Source organism: Coregonus lavaretus (genome assembly GCF_964263955.1).
Source record: "Coregonus lavaretus genome assembly, chromosome: 14".
In the NCBI taxonomy this organism is placed as follows: domain Eukaryota; kingdom Metazoa; phylum Chordata; class Actinopteri; order Salmoniformes; family Salmonidae; genus Coregonus; species Coregonus lavaretus.
In genome coordinates, this window is record NC_140001.1 from 47,301,587 (window position 1) to 47,328,439 (window position 26,853).

Here is a 26,853-nt window from a genome sequence, read left to right on the forward strand (position 1 = left end):
AACTCCATTCAAATTGCATCCATAATAGATAATCCTGTTCTAGATTGATATACAGCCCTTTATATAGATGTCCTAGCCTACCTTTTTCAGGTAATACATTCAATGCAGTGTTAGCCTTATATTTAGCTCATTAACGATGGGTTATGCATTATAAGCTTCCAATTTATTGCATCTGTCTCCTGTGCAATATGCACGCACCTGTGCTCCGCTGGCCTCTCTCCTTAAAATGATCCTTAGCTCTTGGAGTCCCATGCAGGAAAAGCTAGACTAGATTTAGCTTGTTGGACATACATTTTTTTTGCATTTCTTAGACCAATAGACTATTCGAAGAGGGACGCAAGCTCTTGTTTGCTGAATGTTAAATACAGCAGCCAATGGAACACGCGGGTAGTTTGAAAGAAGAGTGAACGTGTGATGGCAGTAGGCTATAGCAGTTCTTTATTCAGACCAATAAACATTCAATCTTCGTGAAGAGAAGTGAAAACCTTCTGCATCTAATTCTAGTCCTATATTATTCAAGGATATCATTAGAATGATGAAGATAAGGACAGCAAAACGTATTCAATTTCACTGTTGAACGCGAGGAAGGAATGCAGCAACAATAGAGAAAGAGGTAGGCTAATAACATTAGGGGAAATATTCTGAAAGGTATATATGCATGTTTACTAATTATACAAATAGGCCTTATTAATTAAAAAAGTGGTCAGATGACGCATCTGTCACTGGCTTCAACAATAAGTGCATCGATGACGTCGTCCCCACAGTGACCGTACGTACATACCCCAACCAGAAGCCATGGATTACAGGCAACATCCGCACTGAGCAAAAGGCTAGAGCTGCCGCTTTCAAGGAGCGGGACTCTAACCCGTACGCTTATAAGAAATCCCGCTATGCCCTCCGACGAACCATCAAAGAGTCAATACAGGACTAAGATTGAATCGTACCACACCGGCTCTGACGCTCGTCGGATGTGGCAGGGCTTGAAAACTATTAGACTACAAAGGGAAGCACAGCCGCGAGCTGCCCAATGACACAAACCTACCAGACGAGCTAAATCACTTCTATGCTCGCTTCGAGGCAAGCAACACTGAAGCATGCATGAGAGCACCAGCTGTTCCAGATGACTATGTGATCACGCTCTCCGTAGCCGATGTAAGACTTTTAAGCAGGTCAACATTCAGAAGGCCGCAGGGCCAGACAGATTACCAGGACGTGTACTCCGAGCATGTGCTGACCAACTGGCAAGTGTCTTCACTGACATTTTCAACATGTCCCTGACTGAGTCTGTAATACCAACATGTTTCAAGCAGACCACCATAGTCCCTGTGCCCAAGGACACTAAGATAACCTGCCTAAATGACTACCGACCCGTAGCACTCACGTCTGTAGCCATGAAGTGCTTTGAAAGGCTGGTCATGGCTCACATCAACACCATTATCCCAGAAACCCTAGACCCACTCCAATTTGCATACCGCCCCAACAGATCCACAGATGATGCAATCTCTATTGCTCTCCACACTGCTCTTTCCCACCTGGACAAGAGGAACACCTACGTGAGAATGCTATTCATTGACTACAGCTCAGCGTTCAACACCATAGTGCCCTCAAAGCTCATCACTAAGCTAAGGATCCTGGGACCAAACACCTCCCTCTGCAATTGGATCCTGGACATCCTGACGGGCCGCCCCCAGGTGGTAAGGGTAGGTAACAACACATCTGCCACGCTGATCCTCAACACGGGGGCCCCTCAGGGGTGCGTGCTCAGTCCCCTCCCGTACTCCCTGTTCACCCATGACTGCATGGCCAGGCACGACTCCAACACCATCATTTAAGTTTGTCGACGACACAACAGTGGTAGGCCTAATCACTGACAACGATGAGACAGCCTATAGGGAGGAGGTCAGAGACCTGCCCGTGTGGTGCCAGGATAACAACCTCTCCCTCAACGTGATCAAGACAAAGGAGATGATTGTGGACTACAGGGAAAAAAAGAGGACTGAGCACGCCCCCATTCTCATCGACGTGGCTGTAGTGGAACAGGTTGAGAGCTTCAAGTTCCTTGGTGTCCACATCACTAACAAACTATCATGGTCCAAACACACCAAGACAGTCGTGAAGAGGGAACAACAAAGCCTATTCCCCCTAAGGAGACTGAAAACATTTGGCATGGGTCCTCAGATCCTCATAAAGTTCTACAGCTGCACCATCGAGAGCATCCTTACTGGTTGCATCACCGCCTGGTATGGCAACTGCTCTGCCTCTGACCGCAAGGCACTACAAAGGGTAGTGCGTATGGCCAGTACATCACTGGGGCCAAGCTTCCTGCCATCCAGGACCTCTATACCAGGCGGTGTCAGAGGAAGGCCCTCAAAATTGTAAAAGACTCCAGCCACCCTAGTCATAGACTGTTCTCTCTGCTACCGCACGGCAAGCGGTACCGGAACACCAATTCTAGGTCCAAAAGGCATGTCAACAGCTTCTACCCCCAAGCCATAATACTCCTGAACAGCTAATCATGGCTACCCAGACTATTTGCACTGCCCCCCCACCCCATCTTTTTACGCTGCTGCTACTCTGTTAATTATTTATGCATAGTCACTTTAACTCTACCCACATGTACATATTACCTCAATTACCTCGACTAGCCGGTGCCCCCGCACATTGACTCTGCACCGGTACCCCCCTGTATATAGCCTCCCTACTGTTATTTTATTTTACTGCTGCTCTTTAGTTATTTGCTTTTATTTTTTTTGCTTAACACTTTATTTTTTTTACTTTGCATTGTTGGTTAAGGGCTTGTAAGTAAGCATTTCACTGTAATGTTTAAACCTATTGTATTCGGCGCATGTGGCAAATAAAATTTGATTTGATTTATTATATTTCCAAATTAAAATCTAATTCGCTGGCCTGTATTGTAGCTTTGTAGGCTGCATGTGCTGCACCAGAATCGCATGTTCTCTCCCTGCTTTATCATGGTTTGAACGATGCGTGTAATTCCAGTCCATACAATACAGTATAATACTATTCACACTCAAAAAGATTAGCATTCTGGAGCTAGTTTCATTTATTTACTCGAGCTTATCATATATGTATTCGATAATGGCACAATCATTTGGCCTTTTTTGGGCTTTGGCTCATTAAATGTCTTTAATGTAGGACTCATCAGGCTCAGGTAGCATCATTTTAGATCAGCGCTCTAATCAAATCCAGACATAGGCCTATTTATATGCTTTATAATGCTTTTGAATGACATTTCCAGTTTTGGTGGGAAATACTGGGTTACCCTGGAGAAAAGTGATTTATTCTCGGGATTGAACATTTGTTATAGCGTTTTGGAACATTCACGCATATGGCCGAGAGGAGTGAACACATTGCTGTGCTTGTAATGTGAATTATTCATAGTTTATCAGCTTTGAAGCTAAATGTTGTGGTCTGTCTCATCAGTGTTGTCTTTGTGTTGAAACATTTTAGTATGGAACCACTGTTGTATGTATTTTATATTTTTCTGGCCTGTCGTCCCGCAACTATCCCAACGTCTGTTTTGAACCGTCCCAGACATATTTTTTATTGACAATGGGACACCCTTCATTTCGTGCCCTGAACGAGGCTCAGGTCAAGAGTTGTGCACTATATAGGGAATAGACTGCCATTTGGGACGCAGGCTATGTCTCTGTAGTACCATCACCCTTAATTCCTTTTTTTCTGTTCTTCACGTCCCTGTTGTCCTTCTTCATGAGCTTTGGAGATGGATATGAAACCTGCCGCAGTCAGTTGCTAAGCGAGAGATGACGCGTACGGTTAGGAATAACTCCATGTTAAACTGCACCGTGTGGCACGCACAATTTAGTTGAGTAATGTTTGAAGGCATGGCATCTCCACTCTCATTCAGATCTTCATCCAAGCTACCTTTCCCTGTGAAATGTCAAAAGGCGTAAGGAAGACTCTTTTTCATATTTTTTAGCAGCGCAGCTACATAAGCCATATGTCATTTTCTTTTCTTTTTTGGGGAAGAAACGATTTACATGTCAACTCTCTAATGATAACATGCAGGATTTATTTAGCTAGGTGAGTTAGGAACAGGATGGAGGGGGATAAAGAAAAGCATCTTGTATACTTCTATACTCCCCAGTCCCCCTCCCCCACAGTTTTCTCTCCCGTTAATATTCTTACTCCTTCCAATGAAAGCTGAGCTGAATTAAGTGGTGTAGGATGTACTTGCTCCTAGCTGCTGATCTTGGGTCAGTTTAGCAGTTTACCCTCTTATAATATGGTTAGGATTGGGGGAGGGGAAGCTGATCCAAAATACAAACGCAACATTCAACAATTTCAACGATTTTACTGAGTTTCAGTTCTTATAAGGAAATCGGTCATTCATTAGGCCCTAATCTATGGATTTCACATGGCTGGGAATACAGAAATGCATCTGTTGGTCACAGATACCTTTAAACAAAAGGTAGGGGTGTGGATCAGAAAACCAGTCAGTATCTGGTGTGAACACCATTTGCCTCATGCAGTGTGACACACCTCCTTCACATAGAGTTGGTCAGGCTGTTCATTGTGAGATGTTGTCTCACTCTTCTTCAGTGGCTGTGCGATGTTGTTGGATATTGGCGTGAACTGGAACACGCTGTCGTACATGTTGATCCAGAGCATCCCAAACAGGCTCAAAGGGTGACATGTCTAGTGAGTATGCAGGCCATGGAACAACTGGGACATTTTCAGCTTCCAGGAATTGTGTACAGATCCTTGTGACACCGGGCTGTGCATTTTCTTAAAACATGAGGTGATGGCGGCGGATGAATGGCATGACAATGGGCCTCAGTATCTCGTCAAGGTATCTCTGTGCATTTTAAATTGCCATCGATAAAATGCAGTTTTCGTTGTCCGTAGCTTGTGCCTGCCCATACCATAACACCACTGCCACCATGGGGCACTCTGTTCATAACATTGACATCAGCAAACCACTCGCCCACACGACGCCATACACATGGTCTGAGGTTGTGAGGCCGGTTGGACGCACTGCTAAATTCTATAAAATGACGGAGGCGGCTTATGGTAGAGAAATGAACATTCAATTATTTGGCAACAGCTCTGGTGAACGTTCCTGCAGTCGGCATGCCAATTGCACGCTCCCTCAACTTGAGACATCTGTGGCATTGTGTTGTGTGACAAAACTGTATTTTAAAGTGGACTTTTATTGTCCCCAGCACAAGGTGCACCTATGTAATGATCATGCTGTTTAATCAGATTATTGATATGCCACACCTGTCAGGTGGATGAATTATCGTGGCAAAGGAGAAATACTCACTAACAGGGATGTAAACAAATTTGTGCACAAAATTTGAGAGTAAGCTTTTAAGTATGGAACATTTCTGGGATCTTTTATTTCAGCTCATAAAACATGGGACCAACACTTTACATGTTGCGTTTGTAGCCTAAATATCATTATACAGTGCATTCAGAAAGTATTCACACCTTCCCCTTTTCCACATTTTGTTACGTTACAGCCTTATTCTAAAATGGATTAAATTGTGTTTTCCCCTCATCAATCTACACCCAATACCCCATAATGACAAAGCGAAAACAGGTTTTTATAAATGTTTTCAAATTTGTAAAAGATGGGGTGTAGGTTCAGGTATCAGAAGAATAATCATCAGAGATATCATGATTCATTTCTTCCCCACCATCTGAGTCATTTTCATTCAGTTTTTGTAGCAACACTAACGCAGCATGTACATCCATTTGTCTTGGGCTTCTTGCCATTGTAAATTATGCACGCGCTCACTGTGTACTCCCAAGTATGCCAGAGTAGACTGATAAGACTGCTTGGATTCGGTGGACTGATATAGGGTATGTACCATATGGTAGGGCTGTAACTGTTCGCCAAACCCATGGTTTGGTACTTTTTGGGGTCACGGTTTCGGTACAGTGGGAAAATGTAAATGCCATTCACAATGTTCAGCATTCATAATGTTCCTGGCATTGTCTTGTGACAGGATTGTTATGTTGGGCCTCACGTTTCCACTCTGATGCTGCGTTTAACCATGCGGGAGGTGGGAATTTACCAGTTGGGAAGTCGTAAATACCAGTTTGATGCATTCATTTCATTTGAACTTGTTGAGAAACGCCGATGGGCGGTTGGCCGACAAGCTGGGTCAACCATAAACTAAAATGTTTTGTTGCATTTAACTGCTGTTATAGAGGCCATTTCCTTAGTAGGTGACGTGAAAGGACACCAAGTGGGTGCTCAGGATAATAGACGAGTTTCCCACTAGTAGTCACCAGTTGGAGGGCCGTTCTAGTGGATTTTTCCCAGTCGTATGTGGTAAATTCCTACTTCATCTTGGTTACGAACGTGCCATGACACTGCCTCCTTCAGTGCCAGATGCGCACTTGTGATTCTCATAAAGGGGGCTTGTCTGTAGCACGGGACATCTCCCACTCCAGGGTAATGTGATGGGCTGTCACTGTTAAGTAAGCGCAACACAGGGTGCATTGGCCAATTCATTAAAATCTTTGGCTTTGGCTTGCTTTTATAGAGCGGGTACTACTTGTTTGCTGAAATGGGTGAAAGAGGGATGTTCGTAACGTCGCTCGAGCACTTTCACAAGGTGCTGAAACCCCCTATTCTCAACCACCGAGAATGCGGTCAGAATCTGTTGCCAAGGGCTGCTTGAATGCAGAGGGGATGAAATGTTGTAATTTCTTTACGTTTCTGTCTAACTGGGGTGATGTTGGTCTAAATGTGTCAACATATTTGAGGTGTTGGCAGCTGCATAGGCTATTCTCGTTGAGCGTGGTGACATACTGTTAACGTTTTATCCACAACTTTCTGTCCATCGCCGTTGTAATCTACTGGGAAGCCATAATGTTCCCAAACTGGAGATTTTAAACGATTGAGGATCCTCCAATTCTGTTTTATCGACCCCACCACTTGCCATCGTACAGAACAACTTCCCGACTGCGCCTCACAAAAGGACAGTTTGAAATGTGCCAATTAAGATTAGAATTTTGATTACAGAATGCACGTAGGTGCTAGATGTTTTAATGGAATATCCTGAAATGTTTTTTTCAGCCCAGATTTACTCAAAAGAGGCATACAACGCAGCATAGTCTATAGGCCTTGTTTTTTATTTAGTAAAATGTTTTGTTGTGTGTATTCCTTCGGGTTCACTGTGCGCACCGAACTGAGGTCCCCGTACCGAACGGTTCAGTACGAATATGTGTTCCGTTACATCCCTACAATTTGGAGATTATAATTAGGTCAATGCAATAGAATAGCCCGCCCTGTTCATTCACAATTGGTGAATACATAATTATGCGTCGTTGGCTTCCCTTCGTTCATCAACTCAGCCATTCTTCCCCTTTCTCCTTCATCATACTCAACTTAATTGATTTAATCTGTTATGTGTGAAAATAGTTTAGGTTCAGTTTTGAGGCAATTATTGGGGCGATTATCAACTGGCCTTGGCACATTCCACTGTCGGGAGAAGGAGCAGAGCAGGCCCTACTGTCGGGAAAAGGAGGGGCAATGGAGTAAAACCATTTATTTTTTAAATGCCAGGCCCTCCTAAAACTGGTTATAACTCCAGTTCTGTTTGTAATATTATGATTCTAACAGTTCGTTATATAGACTTATTTAGGAAAAGTCAAGGACAAAGGGGGGCATTAAAAATGACAGAGTAATAATATTTTTTACATTCATGAGCAGTCCAAATTACTGTTCTAGTGTTAATATTACTGTTCTAGTGTTAATGACCTCACTGGCTGCTGTCCTTCTAACAGCTAGGCTAATTATCGGCCATAGCCCCCAATGAATATAGCCTACACAAAACAGGACCGGACACTCTTCTCTACGGTGTTACTATGCGCACAGACACACACAGAGACACGCTCACTGTTGTAACCCCAGCCTAGACATCATCCCTATGGCCTGGCTGATGCTTTGGCTCAGCTTTGAATGTCACCACCGCTCTCATATGTTCACACACACCCACGGTCTCACTGATTTGATAACTCCCTCATTCTCCTAGTGTCTCTCTCAGGCCTCCTCTGGCCCTACATAGTGCACTAGTTTGACCAGAGCCCTATGGGCCCAGGTGAAAAGTAGTGAACTATATAGGGAATAGGGTGACATTTGGAACGCAGCCGGGGACAGTGTTTGTTTGGTTCTCCAGCCGCCTGTCAATAGAGACTTCATTACAGGTGTCTGGCTGCGGTGTTGCACTGTCCTTGTCCAGGCAGGTCCTCTCTCTAATGGCCTGATTAGTCCAGCAACAAACATACAAACACATCATACACAAAGCTTTCTCAAAGGAACATCTCACACACACTCGCCACTCCCTCTGGTGTAAACTCTAGCTAGACTTCACACAGCCATGGGAGTTAAGAATACATGGAGACCACCTTTCATTGTTAATTTACGTTGCTGTCTCTGGTGCTGAGGTTGCACTTGGACTTGCCTGAGGGGTTATTTTGTCCCTTGTGTTTACGATGTTCTTTGGCCTTTGGTAGCAAACAGACAGCAAACAATTAAACGAGCGCTGACTATAAAATGGCAGTATATTCAGACTGTGCCCCATAACCTACATTCCTCATCTCCAGTCATTGTGAATATTATTTGGTCCAACTTTCTGAATTGTTTGAATTATTAACATTTCAAGAAGCGCTATATATAGATAGATAGATATATATATACATACATACATACATACATACATACATACATACATACATACATACATACAGTGGGGGAAAAAAGTATTTAGTCAGCCACCAATTGTGCAAGTTCTCCCACTTAAAAAGATGAGAGAGGCCTGTAATTTTCATCATAGGTACACGTCAACTATGACAGACAAATTGAGAAAAGAAATTCCAGAAAATCACATTGTAGGATTTTTAATGAATTTATTTGCAAATTATGGTGGAAAATAAGTATTTGGTCACCTACAAACAAGCAAGATTTCTGGCTCTCACAGACCTGTAACTTCTTCTTTAAGAGGCTCCTCTGTCCTCCACTCGTTACCTGTATTAATGGCACCTGTTTGAACTTGTTATCAGTATAAAAGACACCTGTCCACAACCTCAAACAGTCACACTCCAAACTCCACCATGGCCAAGACCAAAGAGCTGTCAAAGGACACCAGAAACAAAATTGTAGACCTGCACCAGGCTGGGAAGACTGAATCTGCAATAGGTAAGCAGCTTGGTTTGAAGAAATCAACTGTGGGAGCAATTATTAGGAAATGGAAGACATACAAGACCACTGATAATCTCCCTCGATATGGGGCTCCACACAAGATCTCACCCCGTGAGGTCAAAATGATCACAAGAACGGTGAGCAGAAATCCCAGAACCACACGGGGGGACCTAGTGAATGACCTGCAGAGAGCTGGGACCAAAGTAACAAAGCCTACCATCAGTAACACACTACGCCGCCAGGGACTCAAATCCTGCAGTGCCAGACGTGTCCCCCTGCTTAAGCCAGTACATGTCCAGGCCCGTCTGAAGTTTGCTAGAGTGCATTTGGATGATCCAGAAGAGGATTGGGAGAATGTCATATGGTCAGATGAAACCAAAATATAACTTTTTGGTAAAAACTCAACTCGTCGTGTTTGGAGGACAAAGAATGCTGAGTTGCATCCAAAGAACACCATACCTACTGTGAAGCATGGGGGTGGAAACATCATGCTTTGAGGCTGTTTTTCTGCAAAGGGACCAGGACGACTGATCCGTGTAAAGGAAAGAATGAATGGGGCCATGTATCGTGAGATTTTGAGTGAAAACCTCCCATCAGCAAGGGCATTGAAGATGAAACGTGGCTGGGTCTTTCAGCATGACAATGATCCCAAACACACCGCCCGGGCAACGAAGGAGTGGCTTCGTAAGAAGCATTTCAAGGTCCTGGAGTGGCCTAGCCAGTCTCCAGATATCAACCCCATAGAAAATCTTTGGAGGGAGTTGAAATCCGTGTTGCCCAGCGACAGCCCCAAAACATCACTGCTCTAGAGGAGATCTGCATGGAGGAATGGGCCAAAATACCAGCAACAGTGTGTGAAAACCTTGTGAAGACTTACAGAAAACGTTTGACCTGTGTCATTGCCAACAAAGGGTATATAACAAAGTATTGAGAAACTTTTGTTATTGACCAAATACTTATTTTCCACCATAATTTGCAAATAAATGTATTATAAATCCTACAATGTGATTTTCTGGATTTTTTTTCCTCATTTTGTCTGTCATAGTTGACGTGTACCTATGATGAAAATTACAGGCCTCTCTCATCTTTTTAAGTGGGAGAACTTGCACAATTGGTGGCTGACTAAATACTTTTTTTCCCCACTGTACATACACACACACACACACACACACACAGTGAGGGGGGAAAAGTATTTGATCCCCTGCTGATTTTGTACATTTGCTCACTGACAAAGAAATGATCAGTCTATAATTTTAATGGTAGGTTTATTTGAACTGTGAGAGACAGAATAAAAAATCCAGAAAAACCCATGTCAAAAATGTTATAAATTGATTTGCATTTTAATGACGGAAATAAGTATTTGACCCCTCTGCAAAACATGATTTAGTACGTGGTGGCAAAACCCTTGTTGGCAATCACAGAGGTCAGACGTTTCTTGTAGTTGGCCACCAGGTTTGCACACATCTCAGGAGGGATTTTGTCCCACTCCTCTTTGCAGATCTTCTCCAAGTCATTAAGGTTTCGAGGCTGACGTTTGGCAACTCGAACCTTCAGCTCCCTCCACAGATTTTCTATGGGATTAAGGTCTGGAGACTGGCTAGGCCACTCCAGGACCTTAATGTGCTTCTTCTTGAGACACTCCTTTGTTGCCTTGGCCGTGTGTTTTGGGTCATTGTCATGCTGGAATACCCATCCACGACCCATTTTCAATGCCCTGGCTGAGGGAAGGAGGTTCTCACCCAAGATTTGATGGTACATAGCCCCGTCCATCGTCCCTTTGATGCGGTGAAGTTGTCTTGTCCCCTTAGCAGAAAAACACCCCCAAAGCATAATGTTTCCACCTCCATGTTCGACGGTGGGGATAGTGTTCTTGGGGTCATAGGCAGTATTCCTCCTCCTCCAAACACGGCGAGTTGAGTTGATGCCAAAGAGCTCCATTTTGGTCTCATCTGACAACAACACTTTCACCCAGTTCTCCTCTGAATCATTCAGATGTTCATTGGCAAACTTCAGACGGGCCTGTATATGTGCTTTCTTGAGCAGGGGGACCTTGCGGGCGCTGCAGGATTTCAGTCCTTCACGGCGTAGTGTGTTACCAATTGTTTTCATGGTGACTATGGTCCCAGCTGCCTTGAGATCATTGACAAGATCCTCCCGTGTAGTTCTGGGCTGATTCCTCACCGTTCTCATGATCATTGCAACTCCACGAGGTGAGATCTTGCATGGAGCCCCAGGCCGAGGGAGACAGTTATTTTGTGTTTCTTCCATTTGCGAATAATCGCACCAACTGTTGTCACCTTCTCACCAAGCTGCTTGGCGATGGTCTTGTAGGCCATTCCAGCCTTGTGTAGGTCTACAATCTTGTCCCTGACATCCTTGGAGAGCTCTTTGGTCTTGGCCATGGTGGAGAGTTTGGAATCTGATTGATTGCTTCTGTGGACAGGTGTCTTTTATACAGGTAACAAACTGAGATTAGGAGCACTCCCTTTAAGAGTGTGCTCCTAATCTCAGCTTGTTACCTGTATAAAAGACACCTGGGAGCCAGAAATCTTTCTGATTGAGAGGGGGTCAAATACTTATTTCCCTCATTAAAATGCAAATCAATTGATAACATTTTTGACATGCGTTTTTCTGGATTTTATTGTTATTGTCTCTCACTGTTCAAATAAACCTACCATTAAAATTATAAACTGATCATTTCTTTTTCAGTCGGCAAACATACATGGGCAAACATACACTAAGCTACCGCCGGGGCGGCAGGTAGCTTAGTGGGTAAGAGCGTTGTGCCAGTAACCGAAAAGTCGCTGGTTCTAATCCCCGAGCCGACTAGGTGAAAAATCTGTCGATGTGCCCTTAAGCAAGGCACTTAACCCTAATTGCTCCTGTAAGTCGCTCTGGATAAGAGCGTCTGCTAAATGACTAAAAAAAAAAAAAAAAAAAAAATACAAAATCAGCAGGAGATCAAATACTTTTTCCCCTCACTGTGTGTGTGTATGTATGTATGTGTGTGTGTGTATATATATATATATATATATATATTTTTTTAAGAGCCATAACTGAACAGGAATGGGTTACAACTTTCATTACAATTCCAAAGAAACTGATCTAGAAAATGCTAGTTAATGCTAGTAATGACAACCCTCTGTTAGTGAGGGGGAGGGGCGAAGGCATGCATATGCGCTGGGGGGGTTTGAGGGGGGTACACTCTGCTAAGTATTGGACTTTTGACGGACGCCAAATCTGTTCTGTGTGTACAGACTATGTAAACATAAATGGTACCGTAGATCTGTCATGATACAACGGGATGTGTGAGGTAACAAGCAGCATTATGTCCGGTGATTTGGACAAATCACAATTTCACAGGTGCATCTTTCACATTTTGGAAGGGGAGGGGACATTTGGTCCGTAGATAGTTAGCTGACAACGTCACACACTGTGTGCGCTTCCATGGGGCAGAAGTCAGCGTGTTGTTGGGATTCTGGATGGCCAGACTGTTAGCAAGAATGACAAACTCCCATGTGGGGAATCGGAAGTGGCTTGTTTCAGCTCGTTTCATCATGTTATTAATATCATATCTTGTTTTGAGGTGTTTTGACTGATTTCATGTCAATGCTAATATGGGCCAAATTTGCTAGCTAGCTAACCAACAACTGTAACAATGTATTTTAGAGACAAGTGCTCATTGTGCAAATGTATTTGTTTTAAATAAATATTGAGATGAAATATAGCTTACATTTTGTCAACAATCTAAGCCAACCCCGTCTATTTTGCCCCATAGTTGCGCACACCTCGGTTTTGTTGCTCAACAACCAACCCGTCTATAGTCTTGCTTGTAACTTGCAAAGAGGGAGGGTGGAACTCTTTGTCCCGATCCTCGTTCTATCTCTACTCTTAACATTTATGGATCCAGAACTTAATCGGGCATCTGACCAATTACCTGAGAATTCAGTTCTGGGTTAACCGAGATTTGTGTAGATATACGCTCTTCAGTCAGTCAGGCTCCCTATTCACATGTCCTCCAGTAGGGGTCCCTATAGAGCACACTATAGCTGCAGATCAATAATCCTGTTACTGGGAGGCAGGCTCCTCTGGGGTGATCTGTGTCACTGCCCTGGGTGTTTGCTGCGGACTACTGTGCTCCGTGGACCCTTAATGTCCCTCAGGGGGCTGGAGTTGGGCTGGGCAGCCTGGGGCGGGGCAGGCTCCAGCTCCAGGGGTTATTGATTAGATCAAGACACAGGCTGGTTTTACATGGTCCCCCTGCTGCGAGGCGACACAGCAGTTATCGCTGGTCAATAGAGATGCTCTCCTCCTATACACACAACAGTCAGTCAATCCTTTCCCTCCTTGTGAAGATAGGTTTTTAGTACTCACCACAGCCGGAGATATGTGTCTGTTCCCCTGTAGTGCCATCTTTGGGCTAGCTGTGGCTTGTTTGGGAAGAGGTTTAGTATTATGTTCAGGATGAAGTTGAGAGATTTGAGTGTTCATGTTTCACCCATGGGTATATTAGGAACTGCTTGTCTAATGAAGTTGCTGCTTCCTCTGCTCTCTCCCCTCAGACCTCTCAAGAAGTTGAGCACTAAAGAGCGGGTGGCCAGTCTCATGCGCTCCGAATACGCTAGCGGGATGGATGGTGACTCCGCAGCCAAGAAGAAGAAGAAGAAGAGAACCCAAGCCGACGGAGAGGAGGACAGCGTGGAATAGCAGTCAGGTGCTGAAAGGTTATCCCCGCTCACCCAGGACAGCTCTCCTAACTCCTAAACCAATCTCCAGTCCCTAGCAGCTTTAGTCTAGACATGTTTGTGACGGCCCCTCGTAGATCTAAAACGATCACATTATAGTGGAAGTAAGGTAATAACTCCACCTAGCTGTTTTTTTTAGATTAGGTGGAGTGGCTCTCATATGATATTCATTACGCCCAGTTTCTTCTGATCTAAAAGGGTGCATGGAGAACGGGGAAGGGGTTCTAGGGGTTGATTTGTGATTGTGCTGGTTGTGTAGCTTAAGGATGGGTGAATTCCATCCTTAACCATAACCTTTTAACCCTCTACCTTTGCACAATCACTGTGTCTCTGTACAGAACTGATCCCAGAGCAGTGCTTGACACAACACCCCCAAGTATGGGGCCCCAGAAGTTGACATAGTGGGTATAGTGTTTTTCTTTAGCAGTTCAGATCAGACTGACATAGTCTCAGATTGTGTGTATTATTTTATAATGAATTGTATGGTGAGCCACGCACCATGGTCTATCATGTCGACACAAGTTAAGTGTGTCACTGTTTCATTAAAAGAGTATGGTTATTCTCTTTTCAATTTTGAAAAGGTATGTTTGTTGAATTTGTTTAATAAAATAACCCAAGATCATGGAAAGTGATAAAGTTAACGAAACAAAATGCATTCATGCCATCTTAAATGTTTCAGTATGTCAAATCATATAAGCAAAATATACAACACATTAAGAACACCTGCTCTTTCCATGACATGAAAGGTGAAAGCTATGATCCCTTATTGAAGTCACTTGTTAAATCCACTTCAACCAGTGTAGATGAAGGGGAGAAGAGAGGTTAAAAAAATATTTTTAAGCCTTTTAGACAATTGAGACATGGACTGTGTATGTGTGCCATTCAGAGGATGAAGGGGCAAGACAAAATATGTAAGTGCCTTTTGAATGGGGTATGGTAGTAGGTGCCAGGCACACCGGTTGGTGTCAAGAACTGCAACGCAGCTGGGTTTTTATGCTCAACCGTTTGCCGTGTGGATCAGGAATGGTCCACCACCCAAAGGACATCCAGCCAACTTGACACAATTGTCGAAAGCATTGGAGTCAACATGGGCCAGCATCGCTGTGGAACCCTTTCGACACCTTGTAGAGTTCATGCCCCAACGAATTAAGGCTGTTCTGAGGGAAAAGGGAGTGGGGTGCAGCTCAATATTAGGAAGGTGTTCCTAATGTTTGGTATACTCTGTATATGACCTCATGTTCCGATAAAACAAAAGGAAATTCAAATCGGGTTTTTTCTATTTATTTTTTTACTTCCAAGTGAATACTACCAAACATTCCTACAAATAGGTTATGGTTGGTTGATTGGTATGCTATACAGGTATTGACGTTTGTGGCCATTTATTTTATTTTCATATGTATCAAAGTTCATAACATAATTGTCATGGTTTATGAATCCAAATATTACTTGAGGCAAAATGTCTTAGTATTTGATCCCATTAGAAATAGTATGCAGAATAAAGGATTTCCAGATTTGATAATAATTCCCATATTTATAATACTGAGAGATGGATGCAATTTAGCATGCGTTTACAAATAGGTGAGGCAAATCTCCCCTTTTATAATGCACAGGCAACAGGATAGGGAGTGAATGTTATTTATTTTAAGGCTTACATGGAGAAAATGTATCCTCTGAAATGAAAATGGATGTCCTTCTCTTCAGCAAAATATATTTTACCTAAACCCTCCCTGAATGCTTGAAAAAATAAAAAACAAGTGACCCTCTATACTCAAAATAATAATTAAAACGTAGTGGATAGCAGAGAACATCCTCACTTCCTGGACAGACCAGAGCCTTAGATATGCAGTTTTAGAAACTGTTCTTCGTCCTGTAAGCATTACATGGCAACGCAGGGATTTTGCCGGCCAGAAGGTTGCGGGTTCGCATACCACCGTGGACAAGAGTAGGGGTGGAAATATCTCCTTTGTAATAAAAGCATTGCATTAATCTGTCATCGTATTTGCAGGTCAGAGAAACAATAGCCTTTTCTAAATATATCATGCAATTCGATGTCATTTTACATATTAGCAGAATCTTTTTTAATACCACACAAATTACTGAAATTACAGGCAAAGAATGGACAGCGAGATAGGCCTATGTGTTCATCTTATCATATTTCTCCAATGCCTAATCAGTGTGTCTTGTTTGCAATGAAACTGTCCCTATAATTCATCCTGAGATGTCATTAGGAATCTGAGCATGGTACTTTCAAAAGTTAGTCCTACCTTTCCAACACAGACAGTCGGCCTACCGATACAGACAAATTTAAGCTTTACCTGCTGGCTACTCTTCTGTGGCTTAAACCAACGAGAGGTCACTAGTGTTTGCCTAAAAGCCGTCTGGGTTTAAAAATCTTCTAGTGTGCAGAAAGTATATAGCGTCATAAATTGATAGTGACAGAAGTCCATTTTTGGTCTCCTCGGCTATAGAAGGTTGTAGCTCAACCTCTGAATGTCAAAGAAACTAAACAATTATATTTCCATATGCATCAGGGTCACGTCTTTCCCAAGTATGTTACAGCTTGTTTCTCTAGCATAAGGCATCGCAGACCAAAGCGCTATTATAGATTACTCTATATCATCGGATCCATTTTATTTTCTTCAAAAGCTAACAAGGGGTAGGTCTGTGCTTTTTGCCATTTTCTTTCACAAAAAGTAGGCCTATGGCATACCCTCTCATACCCATTCAATTCGACTCTTGGTCTTAACTTAACCTACCTCTGTGTCAGTGAAGGGCTGTCATTTAAAGAGTGCATGGTGGGTGGAGGAATTGACTGACAAATCTATGGATATAGCAGCTTAAAACCTGATTTTGTTTGTCACAAAGGTAGGCTTATCTCTTATTTCTTAAATAGGAAGAAATAGGCTCCAACACAAATCCCTCTTGTTAGTCTAATTACATTTTAGAGGATTGAAATGAATTATGCCTACTTGAATTTGCCTACTTTCTGCACCATCAGCTGTCAATTTCCGATTGATTGTGCCATGGCTGATGCTTCAGGTTTCAGCACCACAATGTAAATTACTCGAATCTGGCTTATTGTGAGGTCAAGAACTCTGATAAATAGGCCTACATCATGGGTGAGAGATACAGTGCATTCGGAAAGTATTCAGTCCCCTTCCATTTTTCAACATTTTGTTACGTTACAGCCTTATTCTAAAATTGATTAAATAAAAACATTTTCTCATCAATCTACACACAATACCCCATAATGACAAAGCAAAAACAGGTTTTTAGAAAATTTTGCAAATTTATTACAAATAAAAAAACATCTTATTTACATAAGTATTCAGACCCTTTGCTATGACACTCTAAATTGAGCTCCGGTGCATCCTGTTTCCATTGATCATCCTTGATGTTTCTACAGCTTGATTGGAGTCCACCTGTGGTAAAGTAAATTGATTGGACATGATTTGGAAAGGCACACACCTGTATATATAAGGTCCCACAGTTGACAGTGCATGTCAGAGCAAAAACCAAGCCATGAGGTCGAAGGAATTGTCCGTAGAGCTCCGAGACAGGATTGTGTCGAGGCACAGATCTGGGGAAGGGTACTAAAAAATGTCTGCAGTATTGAAGGTTCCCAAGAACACAGTGGCATCCATCATTCTTAAATGGAAGACGTTTCTAACCAACAAGACTCTTCCTAGAGCTGGCCGCCCAGCCAAACTGAGCAATCAGAGGAGAAGGGCCTTGGTCAGGTAGGTGACCAAGATCCCAATGGTCACTCTGACAGATCTCCAGAGTTCCTCTGTGGAGATGGGAGAACCTTCCAGAAAGACAACCATCTCTGCAGCACTCCACCAATCAGGCCTTTATCCAACCTGACAGAGCTTGAGAGGATCTGCAGAGAAGAATGGGAGAAACTTCCCAAATACAGGTGTGCCAAGCTTGTAGTGTCATACCCAAGAAGACTCGAGGCTGTAATCGCTGCCAAAGGTGCTTCAACAAAGTACTAAGTAAAGGGTCTGAATACTTATGTAAGTGTACATTACCAGTTTTGTATACATTTGTAAACATTTAAAAACCTGTTTTTGCTTTGTCATTATGTGATATTGTGTGAAGATTGATGAGGGGAAAAACCTATTTAATCAATTTTAGAATAAGGCTGTAACGTAACAAAATGGAAAAAGTCAAGGGGTCTGAATACTTTCCGAATGTACTGTATATTGTTTTTAATTAAATCAATTATAGTAGTAGCAAGTAATCTAAGTTGACCGGTCCTCCTCATGTTCATGCTCTCCTTTTCAAACGGAACAGAACATAGGCTATAGGCTAGTCCGCACGCAAGATTTTTAGGACTATGCATAATCCTTTTTTTTTTCTTTTTTTTTTTCGGAAGAAGCCTTTGCCTCTCCTGAAATGACACCGTAGGCCTACACAAAACAGCCATTTGTTACGTTTTTTGATCAGCAAGAGGAGAGCAGGCCGGGGCCCAGGGTTAGAATACCTATTGCAGTTTGTAATGCGGCATTGTTTTATTTACACCATCCCAGCAGCTATCTTAGAAATATAACTTTTCTATTTGTTTCTCCGAGCAGGCCCTTCGTAGCCTATATGCTATGGCTCATTTGATTGAGACCACACTAAATAGCCTATAGGTGCACTTGATATTGCGCACCCAGCGGAGAATCAGAGATGATTGGGGGCATCAGGTTAATCTCTCTCTTAAGCAAGTAATTCTAAAACACTGGGAAATTTTGAAATTTAATCTATTACAAACTACATGACCCTCCCCTGGACTAGATTTAGAAAATACTAAACCCTCCCCTTGACTGAAATTGAAAAAGCATGACCCTCCCCCCATTTTCCTCCAGGTACCCATTATGTAAATGTTGATCCATCCCTAATTCCTTGACTTCTAACCAACACATTATCTTTTGTTTGAATTGTTGGGGGCCATTTCACAAGTTTGGTTGGCTTGAATTTCACCAATCGCCAGGTAGAGTAGCTTTCAACCCGGACTGAGGAGTCGGAGGGAGTGTTGCGTACGTCGCCGCTGACCAGCTGTCCCGTCCCAGTCTCTCCACGGTCATATCAGGCAGTATCGGCCGGGCACCAGCTGTTATCGCATTTTGGCCAAGAGCCCAAGGTACCATCACCAGCACTTAAGGAATTAGGAGTCATCATTGGCATCATCATTCACGATGCTGTGATAATCGCTCATTCAATATTTTATTGACTAATTGTTTGGCAAATCTATTATTGACAAATAATGTCAGCTCTTCAGAAGGTCCGCCACGACATTAGTTATAGCCTACAACGGCCTGACTACTGGCATATTGACAATTCGTTTTAAGCAGTTCTATGTAGGTATGCCACTTGATTATACCTATTTCTATGGGATCACTTTAATTCTGTGTGGCTTATAAATGATCGATAATTTTGTAACGTTCGAACTCTGAACCAAGCGCATTTTAGATATGAACACTTGATTGGAATTGCAATTAGATTTTGTGAAACTTAAATCAAATATAAATGTAGGCTATAGGAAGCCTTCTGCAAAACATCATTTTTGACCAAATCTGAAATTAATTTGACAGCTAATTATGTCGAATTGACCTTATATTTTTTATTTAACATGTAGGCTATATTTTACGAGTTAGTTAAGTTTGTCAAGACACCATAATGAAGACCGTGCCCACTTGTTAATTTGGCTTACACTAAAAGGGCGTTATCATTTTCACAATTTCACAGTAATATTCCAACAGTGTGGAAATGTATATAAAACACTGCACTGGGCCTTTATTAAAGAACATTTAGTTGTAGGTTCAGAGATAGAGATGAAAGAGGAGAGTGTGCTGAAATAGCAGTGGGCCTGATTCGAACCCATGCTGCAGCGAAAGGTCGCTGGTTCGAATGTCTGAGCCGACAAGGTGAAAAATATGTTGTGCCCTTGAGCAAGGCACTTAATGCTAATTTGCTCCAGGGGCTCCTACTACTATGGCTGACCATGTAAAACACCACATTTCACTGCACCTATCCAGTGTTTTTGTGCACCAGAAGCAGCGGCCAGACTGCTAGACCACCCTAGGCCACGTTTTGCTTTCATTTCTAATGATTTCTTAATTTCATTTGAACCATATAGAGGCCAGTGTGCAATTCTGTGCCCATTGATTGGCTAACATGACTCCCTGTCAAAATACATGTTAAATAGGCCTAATAAAATAAAAATTCTAACTGTACTGTCTTCTTTCGAACACATATTTTGAGTGTAGGGTTATTTTTGTAAAATGTGTAAGTACATTTAAGAAACTTAAATACAACCCCTTGTTTTGGCTTTAACTGGGATGGGATACTTTGAAATAACCACATGACATTGCGGGAACAATTTCAAATTAGGCTACGTCTTCAAAAAGTTTCACTGTTGCCCCGTATTGGTCGTCCAATTTTGAGCGCAAAAATGAATGTCATATTGAATTAAATGCGAAAGATAAATCTGCAATAAATCTGCAAACACATTTTCATTATTTGCAAATATCAAGGATATAAATATTGCTATCAACATAGGCTATATAACCACGTGTTTATTTTGTTTTTAGAGAATAACTGGGCTCTATTCAATCTATCGCTGAAGCGTTACAGATTGCGTGATCGAAATGTAAAGCTAATTTCCGATTGAGCCGACATATGCATCGTTTATCGTGAATGCAGTATCCGCTAATGCGGGAACATTGCCTTTGCCAGCTCTAACGCTGAACTTCAGCGATACAAATTGAATCCAGACCCAGATTTGTGCTAACATAAAATTGCATTTTGGCCTAAATCCAATAATTTCACGTTGATAAAAGATAGCCTATCCGTCTGCATAAAAAAAATGAAAACCTGCTCTGAAACACAAAATGTTCAATTACACATAGGCCTACAAACATAAATGTTTATTTGGCCATTTTTCCCCTAAAGCCAAACTGTTCACTACATTTCAGAAATATCGACCCAAAGTATTTTTTGTTCATGTGCAGTCCCATTTGTTTGTCCGCGAGGAGCTTGCGTGGCTGCTGACAGCTATGTCCGTTCATCGATGTGTAGGTCGAGGGAGGACCCCAGACAGAGAGGAGAGCGGCTCCCCGCCTCCCTGAAGACCATGGAGTAGAATTCGTGGAACCAGCGGACGCTGGATAGGTGGTGGTGCCGAGGGTCCTCTGTACATATATAAACCCGCTGTGGTATCTAGGTTCGAAACCAGACTGTGTGAGTAAAAATATGGCGAGGGAAACATTCTTTGAAGAGCAGAGTAGTTGCCAGCTTCGGCCAACAATTCCAGTCCAACCGCGGTCTGGCGCTTCCACTTCGTTCTAAAACGAAACAGGAAAATTAGGGTTTAGAGAACAAAATCAAGCTATAGGTACAATTTATTGGGCATCGTTATCTGCAATTATAACAAGCAGGAGGCTATAGAATTGGATGTAGCCCAGAATATTTAATAGGCCTACTTTACGCATCCAACAGGCCTATGGTGTTTATTAAATAAACATTAATGTAGCTACATTAGGGGGAAATATGTCAAAACGCCTCACAGCTGACAGCCATTTTATCGGTAAATAATTAATAATTATAGCAATTGTGTAATTACAGCACGGCAGTTCAATTATTGATACATCATGCAGTAATGTATTATTAATGTGTTGTGTAATTGTGTTGCGCGTAATTTCTTCACAACGATATGGGAGGACTTAGCCAAAACTATATGTTTGTAATAACATATTTTTGAGTGGCTGGAACCAAGAACTAGGCCTACTTACATTAATTACAAATGACTGTTTCGATTTAACTCACCGTCTGTTCTGGTACCAAGTTTTGACCTGAGTGTCGCTGAGGTTGAGCGAAGCTGCCAACTCCATTCTGTCCTGCACACTCAGGTATTTCTGGCGTTCGAAGCTGCGCTCGAGCTGGGCCAGCTGGTGATCACTGAAAGCGGTTCGAGCTTTCCGGGGCTTCTTCAGCCGAGACGACGGACTGTCCCTGCTGCTGTCCATGTCATGGTCTCTCGCTAAAATTAATGAAAATGGATTTACAACTAGAGACATGACCAAAATACAACCAAAACCATAAAGGGTAGAATTGTGATCTGGACATTTTCAGGTTAGCCTACAATCTTGGTTATGATTGGACAGGGAGTTCTAGCTATAGGCCTATAACTGCCACATTTATAAAATATCTCGGTTGTTTCCATGGTTATTGCACAGTGGATATGTGAAGCGGGAAAGCTGGGTTTTATATGGGCTGATCTGATTCTCAGGGAGTACAATAATCCAGTTAATTGATCCACAAGGGATGGAAACCAGTCAACCGACTGGCGGGACTTCACAGGACCGTGGATAAATCCGAAATAAAGAGCTGACAAGATCCTCGGGTTACAAATCTGATTATCAGATGGACAAATTGCAGCCAATCCCCGAAAAATTGGATGTATCGGTGGATGATAAACCAACTAGAGAGAGAGACAATCTGATATACGAAACGCCACTCATCCATGCAATGAAAACCAGTCATCTTAGGCACACACACTTTCAGGTTGATCACAAATAAGGAACGGTCTATAATATTAAAGTGGCCTATAATAGGCCTAGTTAAATAACATTATTATTATTATTATTATATTTATGTTAGCTGCAGCCACTGTCAATTAACCATGCTGGATACATTGTTTACGCTTAAAGGCCTTATTGAACAAATCATAATATAGGACTATACTTTGATTATTTCTGTTTGCATTTAAAGGCAGTTAAATGGGCTTGTAATTTAATTTTCTCTCAAGATAAATACTAATGTATAGGAAGTAGGCCTACAAACCAAGGGTATTGGGCTATAGGCCTAATGTTTTCATATAATTTATGAACTAATATGATAGCCTAGTTTTTTTTTTTTTTATTAACGTTTAAAAAAAATTTTATTTAAAAGACATCCGGCTATTTATAAGCCCGTCATAATTTGACAATTCTTAAAATAGCCGTCTATATGAGCAATTTTCTCACTGTCAACTTGTTTTACGCACTGTCAAGTAATAAAGCTTACCTTTGTATTCATTGTCCGAGGACGAGTTGCTGTGGATTTTATCCATAAAGTCGTCCGCTATTTTGGACTCAAATTGCTCTGAGTCTGACATGGGATGTCCATGACTCTTGTAGGGGGCACATGCTGCAAGTGGTTTATTATAGTCTGCAAGAATATCGCGAATAAGAAAAGATGATGCGACTGTCCGTGGCTGGGGCAGTTGCCCATGCTGTAGCGAGGACTCTAGTGCAAAAGCATGTCTGTGCATCGCATCTTCGACAGACTCCGGTCGCGGGGAGGGAGGAGACGAGCGGCCGCTTTCCAGGTCGGACCTCGGGCTTAACTCCAGTGGAGACCGGCATTTTTCGATCGAACTGTCTCCTTTCAAAATGTGTGGGCTTGCTGGTCTGTGAGACAGCAGAGAGTCAATCCCAAAACTCGACCCGTTTGTGGAGACCTCCATGATCAATAAGCACAGGGCAAATCGGTAATTTCGTACTTTTAAACTACAATTCAACTGTCCAGTTGGAAAATCCCAAAACAACTTTGACCAGGCAATTTGTTTTTATCCCCTTTCCGTCATTAGGCCTATGCGTTTTACTGAAGCGTGTCTGTAGACATATGTTTATGTTCTGAAAACGACACTGTGGGCTATGCTCCCCCCAAAAAAGAATCCTAGGTTAAAAATAGCCTAATTCCACATGTTTTGTAGAGTAAACTTCCCCTGTAAGGGAAGGACCTCAACCAGTTAGCGAGTTCATTTCAGCACCAGTCTTCAGGTCCATGCGGTCTTGCAGTCACGTCCTGCCTTTGAGGAAACCGGGAGACACTGTCGACACGAACGTACATGATGGGCTTACTGGTACTGTATATGGATGCTGTTGTGGCCCCAAGCAAACAGAAAAGACAGCCCCCTAGTGACCCTGTTCACACCTAAAGCACAATTGTCAGCTTTTAAAGGTGCCTCTAACAGTCTTCCACAATGCCCTGAGCCCATTGGCTCAGAGAGGTTTTGGGTGATGACTGACGGGAGGAGGAGTGGGGGATTCTACCACCACTACCCTGTTTAATCTCACTCATTACTGTAAATATGAGACATCATTTATGAGGCCCAGGCCCAATATCTATCTCCATACAGATATTTTCCACACTGATCCATTACACCTTTACCAACGCTGGCAATAATCCTCTGGTATCCTAGATGTACATGTTTCCTTGGTTATCCATGTCTAACAGGGTTGTTTATGTTTGCACTTCTTGCCGCTGCAGAAATCTGTATTTCAATGTTTACATAGTTGAATTGGCATGTTAGGTGTAGGTCTAATGCAATTGGCTACGCTAGTAGATGCGGGGGAGATCGTGAATGTCAGTTCTTCCCAGTCTGATATGTACATGTGTAGCAGATGAGGATCGATGAAACACACTCCTTAGCCTGAAGTGTAGCCACTTGTGCTACAGAATTGGACCTTTTTCAGTAGCGCAACGGGTTAGAACGCTTCAGGCAGGAGGCCCATCGTGTGTATTTGCGAGGCAGAGGTCCCAAGTTCGAGTCTTGGTATGAGCTGGATCGGGAGAAAGCGGTATGGCTAAGCAAGCAGCGTGACGTCCTTTATAATGGTGCTGTGACCCGGATCTGCAGTTGTGCTCTGCTCATCTACTGGGGTTGCTGTGGAGTGAGTTTGGGAGTGTCCGGTATATGTACTGAACAAAAATATATGTAAAGTGTATGTTTTATGAGCTGAAATGAAAGATCCCAGAAATGTTCCATACTCACAAAAAGCTTTTTTCTCTAAAATGTTGTGCACATCCACCTGACAGGTGTGGCATATCAACAAGCTGATTAAACAGCATGATCATTATGCAGGAGCACCTTGTGCTGGGGACAATAAAAGGCCACTCTAAAATGTGCAGTTTTGTCACACAACACAATGCCACAGATGTCTCAAGTTTTGCGGGAGCGTACAATTGGCATGCTGACTGCAGGAATGTCCACCAGAGCTGTTGCCAGAGAATGTAATGTTAATTTCTCTACCATAAGCCAATGTCATTTTGGAGAATTTGGCAGTACGTCCAACCGGCTTCACAACCGCAGACCACATGTAACCACGCCAGCCCAGGACCTCCACATCTAGCTTCTTCACCTGCGTGATCGTCTGAAACCAGCCATCCGGACAGCTGATGAAACAGGAGTATGTCTGTCTGTAATAAAACTGCGCCACTGCCCAGTCGTTCAATCCATAGATTAGGCCCTAATGAATTTATTTCAATTGACTGATTTCCTTATATGAACTGTATCTCAGTAAAATCATTGAAAGTGTTACATGTTACTTTTTGGTTCACTATACATATATAGTATTTTGTAATATGTTTGTCATTGTTATCATTTATGATGATCAAATCCCATTCTTGTAATTTTACATGCAAACCAGACAGACCTACAGCCATCAACATCCTTGTGGGACCACTGACTGACTGACCACTTCCTGTTATAAACACAGCACAGAAGAAGTACAAAGTACCATCTGTTACACATGTCCCGTATGTATAGGTTGTGGTTTTCCTTATATTATGCTAATGAACATAGAAAACAGATTATTTTCTATGTGGGCAAACAAACAGAAAATAGAATATATTAATTTATTGAAGTAAATGAAGCTAAATCAGTTTGACTTTTCCATCAAATATTTTATACTTGGAACACAACCAGAGAAAAAGATTTATAGCCAAGCTATGACCTAATAACAAACAGTGAAAAGTGAAGCATTAGATTTTCTACCTCCTTGTTAATAGAAACACAAAACTGCACTCACTAATATGTTAGTGTATTTGATTAACTAAAAATATTTCTCCTTTATTTTTTCCAGGAACACGTTTTCACAGCATTTTAGTGTTTTGTACTTTACCTTCTCACAGAGTTAAAGAGTAGTGTCGTCTACAAACATGATATTACAAATCCTTGTGGTGGTAACAGTGTAGGTTCGGCCAAAAGTACAATATCAGTTCTTTTGTCGAAAAACTCAAAGTACAAGGTGTTATTGAGGAGTTGTAGAAATCAGTAAAATCCAATGATAATGACATTGTCAGTATCAGTAATACATATAGGTTGATTGTATCTGTGAGCAATTTGATTAAGGCCGCTTGGAAAACAGGACTTTGCCCCCTACTCCCTACCCCAACAGTTACTACATAGACTCTTCTCTAATGTATGTTTTAACCCACAGTCTAGGGTGCCTGGCCCAGCTGTCCTGTCTGTGCCACTGAGTCTGAGAAGTGGGCACTGAAGGCCTTCTTTCTAGCATATGGATCCCGGAAGGTGTCCAGAGCTGGGCCAACCTGCAGATAAAAGATAAACAGTAAAGGTGAGTTTGGCTTGTGACATGGTTAGTTTGACCAGTCTTATATAGAGATATGTTATGGTGAGTTTGGCTTGTAAATAGATATGACATGGTTAGTTTGACCAGTCTTATATAGAGATATGTTATGGTGAGTTTGACTTGGCCCAGTCTTATATGGCAACGTTTTATATAGATGTGTAGGAAAGTCTTATATAGATATGACTGTGGGCTCTTCGATCAATCCATCCTGCTAGATAGGGCTCAACACTGGAAACAAAATGAAAGGGACCTGCCATGTGGATCAACTCCAATGTGTGAGTAAACATTCTGAAAGATGTGATGGAGAGTTTGAGGCCTACATATAATGCATCTCCACAGGCTTTTCTCACTCTTTCCTCCAGGCATTTCAATTGATGTGTGTGGATTGTGGAAGAGTACTTTCTGAAATACATTTAGATTGATGTGTGTGGATTGTGGAAGAGTACTTTCTAAAATACATTTAGATTTTGGAATAAAAGTTGTCCTCAGATACGGACTGCCA

At 42.3% G+C, this 26,853-nt stretch overlaps 3 protein-coding genes across 3 annotated transcripts in view; 1 reads left to right on the forward strand and 2 right to left on the reverse strand.

The window, feature by feature from the left end:
* The window catches only part of ddx31 (DEAD (Asp-Glu-Ala-Asp) box polypeptide 31), a 46,193-nt gene extending 30,732 nt beyond the window's left edge, over positions 1-15,461 (forward strand). Inside the window, exon 21 of the mRNA XM_084177409.1 lies at positions 13,762-15,461. Within this exon, the coding sequence (XP_084033535.1) occupies positions 13,762-13,906 (145 nt within the window). The 3' untranslated portion in view covers positions 13,907-15,461. The remainder of the gene's footprint in view (positions 1-13,761) is intronic.
* Positions 15,462-20,998: 5,537 nt separating this feature from the next.
* Positions 20,999-23,440, reverse strand: barhl1a (BarH-like homeobox 1a; the record flags this gene model as incomplete). Its single annotated transcript, XM_084176220.1, has 3 exons — positions 20,999-21,278; positions 21,760-21,973; positions 22,999-23,440. The coding sequence occupies 3 exons, from the start codon at positions 23,438-23,440 to the stop codon at positions 20,999-21,001; spliced, it is 936 nt and encodes a 311-aa protein (XP_084032346.1).
* A 2,308-nt stretch (positions 23,441-25,748) lies between these two features.
* The window catches only part of cfap77 (cilia and flagella associated protein 77), an 83,073-nt gene continuing 81,968 nt past the window's right edge, over positions 25,749-26,853 (reverse strand). The window contains exon 7 of the mRNA XM_084176184.1: positions 25,749-26,310. Coding sequence (XP_084032310.1) covers positions 26,200-26,310 — 111 coding nt within the window. The 3' untranslated portion in view covers positions 25,749-26,199. The remainder of the gene's footprint in view (positions 26,311-26,853) is intronic.